Source organism: Mauremys mutica, chromosome 10, assembly GCF_020497125.1.
Source record: "Mauremys mutica isolate MM-2020 ecotype Southern chromosome 10, ASM2049712v1, whole genome shotgun sequence".
In the NCBI taxonomy this organism is placed as follows: Eukaryota; Metazoa; Chordata; order Testudines; family Geoemydidae; genus Mauremys; species Mauremys mutica.
In genome coordinates, this window is record NC_059081.1 from 65,286,847 (window position 1) to 65,306,672 (window position 19,826).

Genomic DNA, 19,826 nt, shown 5'->3' on the forward strand with positions numbered 1-19,826 from the left:
TTGTGGAGTGCAGAGTGCATGGGACAGTAGTCATTTGGGCCCTTTCTTCATTGTAGACAATGTTAGAATAATCTTGGAACACTAGTTTTGTTCCTCTTGTAAAATTCTCCTGTAAAACAATTAGCATTTTCCAATTTCTTATAACCTCTTGCATGAAGGTAGTCCTAAATGTGTGCAAGTAGTGGTGATATTTCTAATGAAGCCAGTTAAACAGAGGTGGATACTATTGGACTGTTGATGATAGAATCAGGTATCATGTGCATGTGTGTGTTGGTAGGTTATTTTTGCAAGTCCTTTGCTCATATCTACTGCCTTTGGACCCAGAGCACAAATGGAACCATAGAAGACAGGCTCACATGTGGAAATGTATGGGAAAAGTTGACTTCCTAGGAAGAGGGAACCCAATGAGCACATACAATTTTAAATGCAAAGTAAAAATAAATATTTAAATAAAATAGAAACATCTAAGGATTTAGCCACACATCCAAACAAAGATATTCCTTGTGGGGAGAGTGGAAAGAAACAATAGGTTATCATTTTTGCACCTGCTAGGTCTTAAATAGCCACTGCCGGGGGGGCTCCAGGGCCATGGCCTTCCCATTTTTGAACGTGGGTGGGTCTGGCCCGTCCACTTTTTGGCATAGGCCTGCCCCCCCTGCCCTTCCTTTTCCCCCAAAGTTCCCCCCTCCTCCCACCCGCCAGCCAGGCTGGAAGCTGGAACCTGGCCCTGGTAAGAGTGGCCCAAGGACCTAGGGTTGCCAAACCTCCAGGATTGGCCTGGAGTCTCCTGGAGTCGGCATCGATCTCCTGGTGACCACTGAAAGGAATCCAGGAGATTTTAATAGGATATTTTAAGAAAATTATAGTAGTCATGTTGGGGGAAATGTATCTCCTGGAATGGCTTCAGTCACAGTTGGCAACCCTACGAGGAGCCCAGGCAGCTGCGGGGAGCTGCAGACCCTGCACCTGCTCAGGGTGGACGGGGCCTGAGAGCAGCCCCGGGCCCGTGTCCATGTCTGCCTGTCCAGGGCAGGTGGAGGGTCTGCGGCTCCCGAGAACTGCCCACGCGGCTGTTACCCGGACCCGGCTCTGGTTTCTGGCCTGGCATGAGGGAGGTGCCTGTGGGGCTGAAGAGCCGCTGCCGGGCCATGGTATGAGCCATGCAGGCATCCGTGTGTAGTGGCGGACCCTCCACCTGCCCTGAGGCCAGGGACATGGGCTGGGGGCTGCTCTTCGGCCCCGCACTACAGGCAGGTGGAGGGCCCTGGCTCCCCAGCCTAGCTCTGGCTTCTGGACTGGCCTCGGGGGGAAAGAGGGGCAGGGGTGGGGTTGCGGAGGGGGCAGGGCCTTGTGGCATCCCCAATTATTAGGAAGACCCTGTTGCCCCTGGAAAGAACTTCTTTTAAACAATCTCCATTATTGGCCATCTAAGTAGAACCTACATACAATGGACTACACCCTGAGATGCTTATCAAGAGCATAATCCTGCAAGGGGACAAATATCCTCACATTCCCATTGAAATTAATAGGATTTTAGAGCCAATTCAGCTTCTTGCAGGATAGGGCCCTCACTAAGGATTTCAGGATCAAGTCCATAGTTTTGCATTCTTGTTATTGTGTTTGCTCCAATGCATTCTCAAGTCGCAGTTAATACTCCCCAGAGCAACGCCCTACGTTGGGAAGCAGAGAAGAGAAGCAGCCTGTTGGCTTAAGCTTCATTAGAAACACAGGGGAAAAAAATGCTAGATGGGAAAGCACAACGAGACACTTAGAAAGCTAAAACTATTTTTAAAAGACCATGACAATATCCCTTTAAAATGGAAACCGTAGAATCCCTTTTACAGTTCTTCCCACGCCTTTCTTTCCCTGTCCTCACATACTTACAGCTCTGGCAGTGGTTTTCTGTGGGTCCCCAACATCGGCCTGTGCAGGACTTGTGGCATCGCCCACCTGCAGGGTGAAAACAAATAAAGATCAGTTAGAAACTCAGCTTCAATCTTGGGCCTCTACTGATTCCTCAAGGGAGGCACTACTGTTGTGATATGAGGATTTATATGCCTTACTGGGGTTGGCAAAACAGAGTCAAGTTAAGTAGCCAGCCCTATGGCTGAGGCACATGACATTGGCACTTTAATTTCCTAACTCTACTACCTCTTCTTAAATATATAAAAATAATTTGTGGATCTTGAGAACAGATGCTGCTCTACAGAGGAGAAAACCAGACTGGGAACATCTAAGTATATTTTCACCGTTAACTCTCCCAAGCAGTGAACATAATGGTCTATGCTGGATCCATGCAGCCTCGCGTCACTGGTGGATGCCGCTGCTAGAAATGGCACACAAAAACATCTGAACCCCATAACAGAAATAAAAGTCAATACAAATGAACAAACAAACAAACTTCTGGGGAAAAAGGCAAGCAACTGAGTGACTAATAAAGAAACATGGCCAAATCATTGTTAAAAGATATGGACAGTTTTATTAGCTAAATAGGTTGGTTTTTTTTACTTCCTGAAAGCAACCTATCGTCATTTTTGAGGACTCTTTCATTCTTCATAAAATATTTCTCAGAAAATCTGTTAAGCAAGCTTCCATTTAGAGCGTGATCCAGAAGCCCATTGAAGTGAATGGGAGCCTTTCCATGAATGTGTTAATAGCACTAACTTGCAATACTCTTCTGTATACACAAACTTTGGGAATGTTGACAGATCAAACAGGACCACATCCCTGTGCTAACACTCTGAACCCTGAAGTTCTAGCCACAAAGAAAAAGTGTTATTTACTTGGCTAACAGAGCTTGGGGGAAGATATGGTATTTTATTCACATAAAGTCAGAAGGTCTTAAGGATTATGTTCTTGAAACCCACTTTCACCACTCTGACATGTATACAGTTGTGGAAGCCAGTAAATAATTAACAAGGTTTTAAAGAGATCTTAATGAATGTTAGTTAGCATGAGTTAGGTTAACTGTGACCCTGGTGACGTGAGGAAGCAAGATAATGTAAGACAGAGGGAATTGTGTGAAAGTTATTACGACCTTGCAATATGCAGTCTTGCAGTCTTGTTTTTCTAGTGAGATAGCAGAGAAGCTTATGTATAAACAAAATGTATTTGTTGCTTTTTACTGTCTGTATTATTGTTAGAAATTGTCTGTAAAAGGTATAAAGGCTTGCTGTGATTGTTTACCAGTTGAGAGACCTGTCCAGGACTGGGGTGACCCTGTGTCCTATGGCACTCTCTCCCTCCATGGTAATTACTGGAGAAATAATAAAGTATTTGGTTTTGCTGCACCCAAACGAAAAGCGAGAACTGAGTTTTTCTTCGACAATTTGGGGGCTTGTCCGGGATGGCAACGCCCACGGACCCACAGACGGCTACTACGGATCATTCCCCTTCGAACCCCATGGCGCCACATGAGAGGTATGAGACCTTTTGAAATCTCTATTGGGGTATCGGAGGAGGACTTTCCGTGAGGACGTCTGTCTCTGTTGGGCTCACGCCATCTGAACTTATTGATTGTGCAGCAGGATCAGATGCAAAGTGGTATTGGGGAGAGGCCCCAATAAGGTTAGTTTATAGCAGTACTGGGAACTGCTGAGTTGGCCAAGGTAAATGCATAAGGTAATGCATAAGGTAAATGCATAGGTAAATGCATTAGAATGCACCGGTGCTGAGGGGTTTTTACCGCCTCAAGAGGGGTTGTCATACCGCCTCATGGTATTGGTCCGGACCAGGTAAAGATGCATCATGGTTAAAATAAAAAAAAAAGAGATAAAAAAAAAAAAAAAAAAAAAAAGGGTTAAAAAGAAAAAAGAAAAAGGAAGAAAAAGAGGCCTTGGTGTGTGTGTGTGTACACCAGTGTGAGTGGCTGTTACCGGGCTAGCCCGGTAACTAGTGGATCTTTAGGAGATCCGACCCACAGTGGGCTGACTCGGCCAGGCATTGTCCGGCGAGGAAGCTGCCTGGGTCTAGGAGTGTGTGAACCCATCTTCCCTCCCCTTTCCTTGTGAGTTTCTCCTGTGTGAGTGGAAAATGGGTAAGGGACTGTCTAAATATTCCACCTCACCCCCTAAGGGTACCCCAGCATATTACATGTACGTACATTATGGTTCTAAAATCTGCAGGTATTTAAATGATTGGAATCTGTACATGCGTGAAAAATTCATTTAAACAATGCCCATTAGAAGGTACCTTCAATCTAGATAAGATCATATATCTCAGTGGAGCTTTAATCACAGAGAAAAGCCTCTGACACAGTGTGAGCAATTTGTCTAGGAACGGGTTAATTTGAAATTCGGCTTAGCCCTGAGATAAAGGAGAAGTTGTTTTGTCTTCAAGGTCATGAATCAGTGCGGACTATGCTAAGTGCAAAGGCTGTACAAGTTACAGAATTGGAATTATATTTGCAAAGCTTAACTTCCCAGTGAGACATGTGTGAGTATTGAAGTGGTTTAAGGCTTGGGGCATTCATGTTTTCCTGTGTGAGGTGGGAGCATTCCCAACACTCTCCATTGTTGTTTTATTATTTTTAATGAAGCTTTAAAATTTGATTGTATGCTCTGTCAGTCTGATCACCTGACATGAGGGATAAATTAGTAACAGGAATTTGTCACAGTTTGGTGTGCAATTAATAATGGGGGGGCCCTGCAGAATTTACACCATCTCTCTGTTTACCCTTGTTATTTTGTGTTTGCTTTGTTTGGTATTGTTGGTTGCATGATTAAAGGTGAGCTCTAATAGAATAAGGAAACACTATTTAGCTTTGGCTCTGTTTTGTTTAACCGGTTACTGATGTTTTTCTGCTCTGTTCATTTGGGCGTTAGGTGTGTGAGCGGAACTGAACTTCTCGTTCGTAATTCCTCAGGGTGGAAGCCATGTGTGCGATGAAGCTCTGAGGTTGTCCTGAGATTTTTACAGTCCCGCCCCCCCGTAGCGGACAATATAATAGAAGTAGAAAAATTTGGCTTAGACTGTAATTTTTTGCTTTTTGTGTAATTTTCTTTTCTGTTTAAGTGTCAGCAGACAAATGGGTGGGTCTCTGGGTAGACCCCCAAAGGGGTCTGGATTATGTGTTAAGTGAATGGCCATGTATTTTTGCCCAGGTGGCAAGTCTTACTAGGGAGGACTCAGGTAGTCTTGTGAGTAAAAATATTTTGGGGAAAAGACCAGTAGGGTGGGGCTAGTTGAGAAGCTCACCATCCTAGCTAAACTGGTTGTGGAACAAGCTAGTGTCCATGGACGGGACGATTCAGCGAGAAAAAAGGATCGGGCCCAGGCGACCAGGCAACAGACAGAGTGATTGGAAAACAGGTTGGAAACTTTTGAGGGTGTAGTGGAAAGAAGGAGTAAGTGAATATAAGCATGAGGATTTCAAATACTCAAGAGGATATTTGGAATGGTGATTTGAATTGGTAAAGTGGCTGTTGGAAGGGAAAAGCGAGTGATTTTTAAGAGAACAGTTTTGGTGTCTTTGAACTGTTTGTAAATAATTTCAGGCAAATAAATTTATTAGATTGTAATAATTTGGCTGTGCCTAATTTTGTTAAATCAGTTGAAGACTGTATACAGTGCTATGTAATGAAAATTTTATTAGGCTCTACAGGCACTATAAGTGGTGATGTTTTCTTTCAGTGTTTAAAAGCAGGAGTTAGAAGAAATAAAAAGCAAGCCAGAAATAATCTGTGTTACTGCAAATTAACTAACTGATAAGGTAAAGGCCTCTGAAACCAAGGCTGTCTAAGAAACACATACGAGAAAATATGGGGTAATTCCTCTGTTTTGCCTAGAATCAACAAGAGTATTTGTATATTTTAAGTATTTAATTGCCCAGACGGGGTGGACCTCTGTTTGTCTTTCAGATAATCAAAGAAAACTAATGCCAGCAGCACAGCATTCAACGTACCTTGATTTACTGGCACAGTAAAAAATTATGTTGTGTGTTCTATGTTCTGTCTTGTTGTGTTTTTTTTTCGTAGCCAGAATTGTTGTGTTTAATATTTTCATGAGATGGTCTGATTTGATATCAAGCGGAAATGTTGGATTGAGATGCAGATACTTGTTTTGTTCAATTTAGAATACAAAGTGTTTGGTTACATCAGAAAATGTGATATACTAAAGTCTAATACATTTTCTTAAGTAAGAGAAAGAAACTACATTGGCCACATCTTTTAATTGAGAATTGTTGTTAAAATTTGCATACTGACAGGGTTAATTGGAAGCGAGGACATGAAAAGTTAACCCACTCCCCATATTGTACAAGGGATCCTTCTGGCTACCTCAGACTTTTAGCCAGAGGGCTGGGGATGGTGGATAGCTATTGGACTAGAAGTTATATTAAGTGGACTTCTCAAAGTGGGTGTGCTTGTCCTGGCTTGTTCTTCCAAAGTTCTGTAATAAGGTTATTTTAGTGAAAGGGTATATGTGGCATACATTGAATGATAATACTTCTGTACTGTATAACAGTACTGTTTATGTGTTCATGGTATGAAAAAGGTGTATAATTGAAGAGTAAAAGTTTCCTTTGTAGGTTAAATGAAAAAAAAAAAAAAAAAGCCAAGAAGAGAATGGCTAACATGCGCTGGCCCCAGTCAAGGACACCACTTGGCTGCCTACCAAGAGAAGGGGGGGGGGAATGCTTGCTGCAGTTACACGAGATTGGTGTGCACCGGCCAGCCCACTCTCCTCCTTGGGACCTTTTGTAAATATTCAGATTGATTTTATTTAAATGTCTAAATGTTGTGGTTATGAATATGTATTAGTTTTAATTGATGTATTTACCACTTGGGTTGAAGCTTTTCCCTGCAGGACAGTAGATGTCTTTGCTTACAGATTTTGTACCACGTTTTGGCATCCCTGTGACTATCAACAGTGGTCGTGGAACTCATTTTACTGGACAGATTGTAAAGGGGTTATGTGCAACTCACTGCCCTCACCACCCACAGTCTGCTGGGACAGTGGAACGCCGGAACGGGACTTACAAAAAATGAACTGGCCAAGATTTGTGCTGAGACACACTTAAAGTGGCCAGATGCCTTTCCTTTGGCACTGATGTGTATGAGAGCCATTCCCAATCGAAAGACTGGACTCAGCCCTCATGCAGTTTTGACAGGACGCCCAATGTGACTACCAACTGCATCCCCACTAACCCCAGCTCAGATGGACATTCATTTGCTGGATAACATAATGCTTAAATATTGTCAGGCACTAATGAAATGTGTTAAGTCTTTTTATACACAGGTGATGGAAGCACTACCAAAGGATCCTGTGCAACCTTGCCACTCGTTGGAACCAGGAGCCTGGGTCTACATAAAGATCCATCAGCGAAAGACTGCCTTGGCTCCATGCTGGAAAGGCCCTTTCCAAGTCCTGCTGACTACCGACACCGCTGTGCAGTGCCACAGACTGACTGCTTGGACCCAGGATTCTCACTGCAAAAACACCCCTCCACATCAGACGAATTTTCCTATTGATGCTTAGCCTATTCTTTCTTCTAGTTCTACTGTGCTTCTGGACAGCAGGGAAAAAGCTCCCTTGTCCACTGACAGACCAACTGTGCCTTTAGACTTTTCTAGAAAAAGCACAGCTATTACAGGGTGATATGTGCTGGAAACCTCTCCCCTGTAGGATGCTGAACCTTAATTGTTTTGGGAAAGAAGAAGAAGCACTCACTCCACTGACATTGCCAAAGTCCAGGAATTCCTGACTGAAAAGGACATTGAGAACTGACCCTGGTGAAGAAACAAAGAATTACATTCTGGCAGGAAGAAATTTGTGGGACCCATGCTTGGGACTGTGGTATTAATTGGATTTTGGGGTTTATTCTACAGGCTGCGCCCTGTGTTCTGGATAAATCCTTCAGTATGTATTGCCCTCCCTAATTGGATTTTAACTGACATTGCCCTTATCCAGTTTTCTACATACCCAGATTGTCGTTTCCACCCTTAGTTCTATGACCCAGAAGGAGACTGACAGAGATGGTATTGAATATCACTGAGGCTGGGAAGGCATTGCAGTGGGATCTGGACCAGACTTGGCCCACTGCCCTTACAGACACGTCAGGAGTACCATCTGATCTGTGGTCATGAAGACATACTTGGACACTTTCTGGATGGAAGTGTGGACATTCGCAGTGCTCCTTCCAAGCATATGGACCAGTTAGGGGGTGTGGGCTCCCACATACCGAATCCTGCTGGGTCCATGGGGAGGATGCATGTGGAACTGAATTATTTACCGAGACATCTGGGAAATTAGACCACCTGGTATACCTACCTGATTTATAGACAGTACCCCTAGAATAACACCTGATGGGATATACATATTGATTTTACCACTGCTGCAGGCAATTATATCATTTACTGGCCTGCAGATAGAATGCAGATAGAATGTAGATAGAATGCAGATAAAATATTGCAAGTAGTTCTTAGATTTTAGGTATATTTTGATTGGACTAGAATAATGCCTGATCGGTTTCAAAATTTGCTTTCATTGTTACCAAAGGTTCTAAGAATCTCTGAATTGCAAGGGCAAATTCCCATGCTTTAGAATATATATCAAGCTGGAAGGAATGCCTTTCATACAGCTTATAGAGTGTTTACTTTATGTACTAGGTATGATGTTTTGTGCTTTGTGTTCGCAATTGTACAACAGCCCCATTATATTATTCCTATGGGATTGTTATTGTTTGTAATGTTGTTAGTTAATTTAGGATTATATTATTGTTGTTGTTGTTGTAAATAACGTAAGAATAGCAATACCTTTCATGTTCATTCTAATCATGCATTGTCATTACGTCCCATGACGGTTGACATGTTTGCTGTAGAATCTGAAGTCCATGGTTTCATGCGAATTGAGAGTTGAAATTGTTTGTTGTACTAGAAGTACAAAAGGGGGGAGTGTGGAAGCCAGTAAATAATTAACAAGGTTTTAAAGAGATCTTAATGAATGTTAGTTAGCATGAGTTAGGTTAACTGTGACCCTGGTGACGTGAGGAAGCAAGATAATGTAAGACAGAGGGAATTGTGTGAAAGTTATTACGACCTTGCAATATGCAGTCTTGCAGTCTTGTTTTTCTAGTGAGATAGCAGAGAAGCTTATGTATAAACAAAATGTATTTGTTGCTTTTTACTGTCTGTATTATTGTTAGAAATTGTCTGTAAAAGGTATAAAGGCTTGCTGTGATTGTTTACCAGTTGAGAGACCTGTCCAGGACTGGGGTGACCCTGTGTCCTATGGCACTCTCTCCCTCCATGGTAATTACTGGAGAAATAATAAAGTATTTGGTTTTGCTGCACCCAAACGAAAAGCGAGAACTGAGTTTTTCTTCGACACAGTGTTGATGGCACAATTGATTATATTGTACAGTAATTACACAGTGTGTGCCAACTACCTTGTTGAAAGTAACAGTTCTTTGTTGGACTGAAGTTCATTTAAAGCAATTATGCCTGGAAAGCATTGTTGCTGACATCATCAGCATATAATTTCCTGTCAGTTTCTGCCATCTGTTTATTTAGATCACAAACACATTATAACTACCTAATGCAAACTCATTCTGGCTGACAGGATGGGGACTCCATCTGGCATGAATAATGCAACTTTAATCAGTAATAACGATAATTATTATTAAGAGGCTACTGGAGTCCTGTGCAGAAAGCTAATAAATCTAAATTGATTTATAACACTGGAAATTAGAAACGAGGCTGAGGCAAACAGCAAACGTGGGAAACTTTTAACAGAAGAGACTCTCAGTCAGGTGAATAGGTCCATAGACCCATCCAACTGAGTAAGGAGTATTAGGAACCTGCCTTATGCCCCTTGGATATTGGCTCCTGCATATCAAACACAGCGGATATTGTAAACCTACTTATTCCCACTCCCTCAGAGCAGGAGGGCAAAGTCTTGATTCCACATACAACAGCCACACTTCTTAACTAATGCATCTGAGCCCATGCAGGGAGAGTTGCAATTTGCTGCTGGTATAGGAATGAGGGGGAAGCAGGTGAGGAAAGCCAACTCACAGGTGTATCTCTGTGGCACAGCGCATCCCAGAGTTATTCCCAAGGCAGTGCAGATTATGCTTATGGTTGTACCTAATGTCACATTGAGTTTAGAGAAAATGGTTAGGGAGAAAGCTCATGGAAGTCTTGTGACTATATCTATTGAACTCTTAGAATACATACAGACCATTTGTTAATTGTATATCCCAGAAGCAGAATGAGATTTCATTTCCCCTCTCCTTTTCTGATTTCTATCCCCACCCTATATTTACTGTACCCACTGGATTTTTCATTGCCATAGTGACATCTGTGGTGAGATAACAGTAGCTTCAGGCTTCATGACAGGTGACCCCTAGCCAATGAGTCCTCCTACACTTCTGTGCATGCTGAGATCTGTGAAAGCTCCACATATGAATAAAAGTCTTTGCATCTCAAATTCCTTGGCACCAACATGATCCTTGGTATGGAACCAAAAATGCATTCACCCAGCTCCTTCCATCCTGGAGATAAACGTGATTCAGCATGTTCACAAGTCGTTTTTAAAGAACTTTAACTAGACTGTCTGCTTCCTATTACATGACTTTGTTTGGCAGTGTCAGACGATAATTTGCATTTAAATAGAGATATATTTAACAGGAGAGCAGGGGGGAGGCTGCCAGCTCTCTTTTCTCTCACTGGGAGCTCAAAGTGTCTGCTTCATTGTTTTCTCTTCTCTCAGTTACACAGGCAAAATGAGAAGCTGAGCATGTAGACAGCACATCTTTGAATTAAATTATCACAAGTCCTTTCGAAGGTCAGATATCAAATACACGGGGAATAAAAAGAGTGGCTTGTCCATTTTGCTCTTTAGTTGTTAGCGTTAAGAACCTTGGACCTCTCTCAACATGAACAAGTACTGGTCTAAATTCTGCCCTCAGTTATCCTCATGCAGCTACAAAGACTACAGTGGGTTTGTTTGCACAAGTGTAACTCAGGGAAGAACGTTGTCCTCTAAGGATCTGATTTCTGGAACTCTCTCTCACGAGACTTGTCCCACTGGAGTGCTCATGAGATTAAGAGGTATCCATATGAGCAAGGATTTGCAAGAATCCATCCAAACGTCAGCTGTTTGAAATTTGTCCCCAGATCCAAAAATATGGACCTTCCTGCAGAGAAGTCTGCTGATTCACTGAGGGTATGTCTACATTACGCGCTGGATCGACGGGCAGCGATCGATCCAGCAGGGGTCGATTTATCGCGTCTAGTCTAGATGCAATAAATTGACCACTGACCACTCTCCCGTCGACTCCGGTACTCCACTGGAGCGAGAAGCATAGGCGGAGTCAATGGGGGCGCGTCAACTGTCGACTTACCACAGTGAAGACACTTCAGCTATGTTATTCATGTAGCTGAAGTTGCGTAACTTAGATCGATCCCCCTCTCAGTGTAGACCAGGCCTCAGGGACAGAGATGTCTGCATAGTCTTTTGTTCTTCTGTAGTTCTATGTATCACACTACAATGAATTTCAGAAAGGGTCTTGATGGACATGAGTAGATTTTAGAAAGTTCACAGTGAGCCATCAATGAAGAACTGTTTTTCAGATCAGAGATTTGGGAAATAAAGTAGGCAATTCCTTTCATTGTACTCACCGTGTTTATAAAAACCAAAAACCTCCGAGAAGCAGATGGAATCTCTGGGAGACTCCTTGCAGGCTCACTTCAATAAAGAAATGTTAAAGCATGGAAGAGTACCAAGTATCCTTGACGGGGGGTTTTGGGGAGGGGTGTTTTGTTTTTTTTTAATAGCAAGGTGGGTTAGGTAAGGAATCACACTTCCTTCCTATGATTTTCTCCATTAATCTTTGCAGATTAGGAGATTGATTTTGCAAGATGCGGAGCATCCTCAAGTGTCAGTGGTGAGCACCTTGCAGGATCAAGCCTTATTCAAGGGAGAGAAAGCCTGGATCTGATCATTCATCACATACATTCTTTGTGCAATCAACTGTTGGCTCTCAACAATTAGCTGGAACCTGGCCATCAATATATGATGCCAAGAAAAAAATTCTCAAGCAATTTACCTTGTAAGTGGTTACCTTGCCCATCTGCTCAATTGTCATTCATTACCAAAGGCAATAAAAAAAAATCTGTTTCCCAATCTACTTTTGTTTCCTAAGTGACACATGAAAAGGCAGCCTCCAGAGGAGCCTGAATCTGTGGTCCCTTCTTTGCCCCTAGTGATGAAAATGTCTGAAGGAGACATCTAGTGATGTCAGCTCCATTTCTATTCCAGAATATTACTGGTGTTCTGCATACATAATGAAGTTTCACTCACTGAAACACAAGAGGAGTGAGGGGCAAAAATCAGGACTGCATAATTGTACTTAATTTGTATTTAATCTAAATGCTGAAAGGCCAGAGTTGTTGAGGAGCATGTAAAGTAATTTTGTTCTGGCAAATCCCATGAAGAAAACTGACTACTTGTCTTAGATGGTTTATAAACAACGAAGCCTGCATCTTGGCTGGTGGTTAAACTAGATGACCCTTGCAATCACTTCCAACCTTATGGTTCTATGATTTTAGGAGTCATTTCCCTTTGGTCAATATTAATGCAACATGTCTTTCATTATGGAGGCTGGGGCAGGAAATCTTCATACTCTTCCAATGCATGGCTACCCCTGTGGGAGATATCTATCAACAGCTTACTCCGTCTGCTCTACCAACTGACAATGCCACCAACAGAAATTAGAAGCTCACTAGACTGGGAAATCCTAAGGATACTTCCACCTTGCACTAGCCCAATAACTGAGAAGAGCTTTCCTTTGTATCAAGATAGACTTTATTATGACAAGAAGCTACAAAAGGCTGTTATTGACAAGAGAAGAAAACTGATGTTCTCCTCCTAGGCCCAAGCTATCATTAGTGTTCCTCCACAGTTCCTTGTCAACTGTCATAGCTGCCTTAAGGAGACTCCTTTCACCCAGAAAATGGGAAAGAAGAGAATGCAGTAGAATTCAGAGAAGAAGTGGTCTCACTTTACATGAAGTCTCCATTTATAAAAGGTTAATAAATCACTAATGGATGTTATCAGCATGTTACTGATATGAGTAGCATATGTAATGGATGCTTATAAGCACCTCAGTAGCAGGTGCTATTCACAGTTATAAGCCATAGTTATAAGTATCCTATTGATCTTTTAACCTCTATATTACAACTTAAAATAATCGATTAACTATGGATTAAAACATCTATGAATAATTTATTAGCCCTTTATAAACTACTTATAAACTAAACCTTAATTGAAAATCTGACTAAAGAAATTGACTATTTCCCTAAGCTTTAATGAAGAAGTTCGGAACCATACAACCATAACTTGCCATAATGTCCCAGATGTGTAGGGTGGTCCCAATATATTCTGCCTTAAGATGCCTCATCTCTTTCTTTTCATTGTTTAAACATGACACTATGTTTAAATAGGGCTGCACTTTGTTTTTGTAAGCAACTAAAATTACTTAGTTTTATGTATGAAAAGATACAGTTGATAGCAAAATCAAAATATAATTCAAACACTGCTGCATGGTATTAACTGGAATTAAAGATACTATTGTTGTGATGAATTGTTCTGCCTTTATCAGCCTGTAACGCTTTCCATGTCCTTGTCTAACAATTCCTATTGTCATGCGTTTATTCATTCACACTCCTTTGTTAAGTAAAAATCATTTTACATTTTCTACCAGCCTTGTGTTAGTTTCCAGATCTCTGCTATTGATTTGAAAGTTAATTACCTAATGGAGAGATTCACACTTTTCAGGGTTTCCTCTCTAGGGAAAAACAGGCATGTCTGCAGAGAGTGAGAGTAAAAATTCGGGTAAAATAGAAGGCTCATCTTCTATAAAACACACCACTTGCTTTCTCTCTGTCGCTACGTAAAAAAATACAGGGCATGAAAGTTTAAGGGAGAGATCCTCAGCTGGTGTAAATTGGTGTAATAACACCAATTTCAACAGAGCAAAAGTTCAGGATCTGTCCCTAAGGGTATGTCTACATTACCCGCCAGATTGGTGGGCAGCGATCGATCCAGCGGGGATCGATTTATCGCATCTAGTCTAGACGCGATAAATCGATCCCCGAGTGCTCTCCCGTCAACTGCTGTACTCCACCGTGGTGAGAGGAGCAGGTGGAGTCAACAGGGGAGTGGCAGCAGTCAACTCACCGTAGTGAAGACCCCACAGTGAGTGGGTCTAAGTACATCAACTTCAGCTACGTTATTCACATAGCTGAAGTTGTGTAACTTAGATGGACTCTCCTCCCCCCGCAGTGTAGACCAGGGCTAAGTGTTTTTCAAAAGGGGACTGCTCCTGAGATCCAACTTGCTCACCAGGCTCAGTCTTTTCTTTAACAAATCCTTCGATAAGGTGACTGACAACAGGCAAGTCGGATCGGTGGAACCTGACCTTGCAGTTGGCAGCATAATCCATTGTTTCCACAGCAGACCCAGGAAGCCTGATGGAATCATTTGTGCATACACTAAATAAATCCCCTGGTACTGAGGACCTGCATGGGGATTATGAAGGATGACTATTTCCCTGTAACTAGAAGAAGAGTATAAGACACCTGCATGCCCCTTCTGTGATCACTACTGCAGCCTGTAGGCTGATAGTTGATCTGTCCATTATATGGATCTGCCCATGTCGCTCTGTGGGCCAGCAGAGATCCCACTGAAGAGCACTGCTCTACTCCATGCTGGGGTTACGATCTCCCTGCCTGGACTCTCTGGGGGCAGCTCACTTACCCTACTCTAGAACCTCAAGACCATCCACACATCTGGAGGGATAAAAGCATAACTAGCAACTAGTTTTAAGACAGAAAAATTGAATCTACTTCTCCTACTCCTCTATTTATCCACTAATCTTCCTCTCTAGATAGGCACAGAGAGAGAGAGAGAGATACACACACAGAGAGATTCAGACACAGGCAGCTGAAAACAGACTGACAAGGGAAATACGTATGTGTAATGAAAACAAACTGAGAGATATACACACTGAGACAGGAAAAGAAAGAGCTAGAGGGACAGTATTAAAAAAAAAAGGAAACTGGAGATAAAATACAACCTGCATTGAGGAAAACAGAATACTTGCTAACAATGGAGTATGTAATTTGTGATAGGGACAACCCTAAGCATGTCAGTGTTGACTGGATCAGAGGAATCTGTGCAGAATTCCTAAATTACAAAGTATTGCTAGCTATGTCCACAACAGACAGAGCTGATCTTAGAAGTGATTGACCACCAGACATAAGAGAATAAATGAAAAGTCAAAAAAAATCATGTTGGCAGCATTGAACTGGCACAGGCCGGTGGATTCATATTTATCATTGACAGCGCAGGGCTGATAGGAGGCTCACTGTAACGTTACTGTTCTGCTGCTACAGGAAAATGTCTTCAGGCCATAGTAATGAGTAGAGAAAGAGACTTGAGGAGGAAAGAGGGATAATAAAGATACTAACATTTCCCCCCTGAGACAGACACAATAGGTAAGATTTCTGACTCAATATATTAATAGGGAATTTAGTCTTCCAGAAAAAAACAACAACAACCCTTCACACATGACATGGTCTAAAACTTTACTCTGATTAAGCAATTAGGAGCTATTAATTATTACTGCTTATAGCTGTTAGCACAGAGCAATGTAAAGGGAATTCCCCCCACTGCTATGGAGAATTAGTTCCAAGCAGCATCAAATGCATTTCTAAATACAGAGCTAGGGGTCCCAAGCAAATTGGAAAACCCAGCCAGAAGACTAAAAGACTAGGTCAAGTTATACCTACTGCTTGGCAGACTCATCAAGATCAACAGACCCTTGGGAGTCTCTCGTATTAAAAATATATTTCCCATGTGTGAGCCACAGATACTTGCACACATTCATTGAAATCAATGCACGTATGCCAGCTGGGGCCTGGAGGTAAAGACCCCCTCGAGCAGCAATACCATCTTGCGGCACAACTTGCTCACATTATTCTTTCTGGGATGTCACGATAGGCACTTTTGGGCTGTGGTTCCTGAGCTCAGAAACAACAAAACAGAGCAACCGCATAGAATCCTAGTAAGTTCAACAATTACATATGCAGGGGGTTCCCCCTCCTGTGTTCTGGGTGGGAGGTTATTACACATGCATATGCAAAACACGTTTGCATCCACATTAATGTAATTAATAAACACCGATTATGCTGGACATCTTTTAGCTGCAACAGCAATGGACAAAGCAAAAAGATAAACAACTTTTTTTTTTTAATGTATCCAGTCTGACAGGAGCATAATTAGAGGTGAGAATCTGAGGCTAGAGCTATAAGTACTTTCTGTGTGATCATGCAGAATGTTGTGTGAGAAACTCCAATGTCATTATTGCAGATTTTCAGAGGGCCCTAAAAAAAAAAAAATTCAAAGCCACATTGACAAGTGAATGATGAGCTTGGTGGTGTTCTTGGCCTAATTTCATACCAAAAACCAATAACTGAATTATCGGACAATAAGATGAGATATCATTTGGTTGCTATTAGAATGCATCCAGAGCAGTGATCAGCAGGGTGGTGGAGAATGCAGCTTCCGTTGTTAAAATAAAGTCAGATTCTTCAGAAAAGAAGATGAGAAGTTGGAAGGGTATTTTTTCATTACTTTATATTTTTGCATGCCTCTGTACTGCTGGGATGTGTCTGTGTGGATGTGGATGTGTGTGTCATGGTACCATGGATATTTTTGGCACATTTCCAGCCAAGAGGAAATGAGGACTAACAAATGCAAAATAAACTTCCTGGATACACTTTCACCTGAATAATCATTCCTGCTAAAACTGATGGAACTTTCAGGATTCACAAACATGTTCAGAAACAAATAGGTGGTCATCTTGTGAACAAGGAGTAACCTGGAACCATAAATGACAAATAAAGCAAACTGGTCACTTTTTGCAATGTATTACCACCTCCAATGTTGAGATGTGGCACCCATTTGGAATTGCTCTACCAGAAGCAGGGGTGGCTCCAGGCACCAGCGTGCCAAGCATGTGCCTGGGGCGGCAAGTTGCGGGGGGCGGCCTGACAGTTGCCATGAGGGCGGCAGTTAGGCAGCTTTCGGCGGCGCGCCTGTGGGAGGTCCGCCGGTCCCGTGGCTTCGGCAGTAATTCGGCAGCGGGGACGCCGAATCCACGTTACCAGCGGACCTCCTGAATATGAGGAACCATCACAGAAAGCAGTTCAGTCTTCACATCCATTTAGGATCTTAGGCTGTCTGCTGAAACTAGCTAGAAATAGGGAGAAGGGGTAATATGCTAAAGGAAAGAAAGGAAAGCAGAAGATTTAGAAAGAGGACACAGAATGGCAGGAATAAGTGGAAATACTCAAGGAATTTGTAACCTGGTAAAAGATCCTAGGTGGAATAAAATTGGTACAAGAGCCTTTTCTTACTGCTATTTCTCCATATTAGATGGAGTAGCATTTCTTCCTTCCGTTCATTAAATGGCGGAGGCTAAATATTTACTGGTGGTGAAGGGGAATTTTTAGAGCCCTATCAGTGCTGAGGGGAAACAGGAAAGGGTGAGTCAAAACCCTGCCAGGCATAAATTAACTGAAGATGAGGGGAAATGTAAGGCAAGTAAGGTACCACTGAAAAAAACTCCACCCGGTGAGGAAAAAGGTATCGTTGCTAGAACAGAGAAGCTGCTGGAGAAAAGAAGAATCCCCAGTGGGGAAGCCTGGCTGGCTGAAGTCTTTAGTAATGTCTCTTTAACAACCTATTTTCAGGAGGAGGAGAAAGAGCAAGGATGACGTTAGCATAACACTGAGACATATTTTACAATCTTCTTCAGATAAAATGAAGTGAGGTCAACATCTCATTTGCTTCCTTAGGAGTGAGAGGGAGAAAGTTAGGTCCAGTTCAGCACCCACAGAAGTCAACGGGAAGTGTTGATTTTGATGAGTACTGGATCACAGTGATAAGTAGCCATCTATAACAATGGCTTGCATAGAGTGAGTTGACCTGCGCATTTTGATCATACCTTCTTGGAGACTCATAGTGAGTTTGTCATGCAGACATGGGAATTTTTCCACATGTCATTGTGCTGATTGATGTTACCTTTGTTGAGAGCCTAGAAGTCATTATCTTATCTATTAGAGGTCTAAGAGCTTCACCTCTGTAATCAGGTCACCTAACATGCAGATTATTGTGATATTCCTAAAGTTGACTGGGAATTATATTTTGCCAAGCATAAGCTAGTTCCCGACAGGAATGCTGGGTAACAAATAGAAACAAGATTTTGAGAAGTCAGAGCTTGTTTGAAGACTGGTCCAGGAGGACTTGAATATGGAGTCCTTCCTGACAGAACCAGAAGTCTCAAGTGAGGAATTAAAGACAGTACACACAAGAAAGCCAGAAGGTTCCTCCCCTTCCTTATTTAGCTATTTTTTTTCCCTGCCTGTCAGCCACAACTCTCATCCAAAGTCCCTAAGCTTCATTCTCCCAAATCCAAACACATTGTTCCAAATAGTGGAAGGTATGAGAGGAGCACTTTTCTAAGAGAACAGGAGTACTTGTGGCACCTTAGAGACTAACAAATTTATTTGAGCACAAGCTTTCGTGGGCTACAGCCCACTTCTTCGGAGAACTCTGAGAGGTAAGACAACTCCCACCTTTTCATGCTCTCTGTATGTGTACATATATCTCCTCAATATATGTTCCATTCTATGCATCCAAAGAAGTGGGCTGTAGCCCACGAAAGCTTATGCTCAAATAAATTTGTTAGTCTCTAAGGTGCCACAAGTACTCCTGTTCTTTTTGCGGATACAGACTAACACGGCTGCTACTCTGAAACTTTTCTAATAGAGTGTATTGGAGAAGTTTGGGACTGAAAGAAAGTAGGCCAGGATGACCACCAAAGCAAAAGAACACGAGCCTTGAGTGATAGAGGCAACCCCACGTTCTGAGGATGTCCAGCCAAACAAGCCTATGTGACATATGCCTAGAAAACGCAAGTGTACTGGTGTGAAGGTTCTCTTTCAGGCAAGCCACAGAAAGAATCTGGGCTGGAACGGCCCACTATAAGGTCATCTGCTGTGTACCCCTAATATGCGAAAGTCAAATTTCTCTCTCACACACACACCACCAACCAAAACTCCCTTCCTTATTGTCTTTGTGCTAAGAACGTAGGCAGAATGAAATCAAACCTGTGCTACCCAGATGCTGTCAGTAAAAGAAGTGGCTGGGATAGGGCACGCTGTTGAACTAACAGATCGATCACTTCAAAGGAATGCACCTGCCCAGAAGTTTCAAGAAGATAATTGCTCAATACAATTTAGCGACTGGTTTTATAATGCTTCCTTTCTTTTCTCTTCCTCAAGCAGCCCTTCAAAGGCAGCCAGCTAAAGCAGCTGAAGCTTGCTCAAGAGAGACCAATTTTAACCACCCACTCACTCTAAATATGCCAATCACAATTCAATCAGATCATTTCTAATATTCTGAGTATTTGGGGTTTATTTCCTACTTCCAAGACACACTGGTGACTGTGATGAAGGAAGTTGCTAAGTATTTAAGCTGAAAGTTTCTCCCTTGTGTAAAAGACTCTTTAAACAGCCAGTCTGCGGGTAAACAGGTGGTGTGCAGTAATACATTATATGCACACAGAGACTGCCATTAAAAGGAAAGCATTTACCAACAGCTGCCACCTAGTGGCATGTGAATTACTATATCATTTCTCTAATCTTGGACTAAGTAGTAACTCTTGTACTTTCGTACCAGTTGTGGAAATGGCTGTTAAATTACAACATTTTAATTATGACAACAGTACCAAAAGTAGGGTGACCAGACAGCAAGTG

The 19,826-nt window shown here is 42.2% G+C and overlaps 1 protein-coding gene across 1 annotated transcript in view; it reads right to left on the bottom strand.

Annotated features, from left to right (window-relative positions):
- Positions 1–19,826, bottom strand: part of ERBB4 (erb-b2 receptor tyrosine kinase 4) — a 981,920-nt gene that overhangs the window by 271,664 nt on the left and 690,430 nt on the right. Inside the window, exon 5 of the mRNA XM_044978382.1 lies at positions 1,885–1,950. Within this exon, the coding sequence (XP_044834317.1) occupies positions 1,885–1,950 (66 nt within the window). The remainder of the gene's footprint in view (positions 1–1,884; positions 1,951–19,826) is intronic.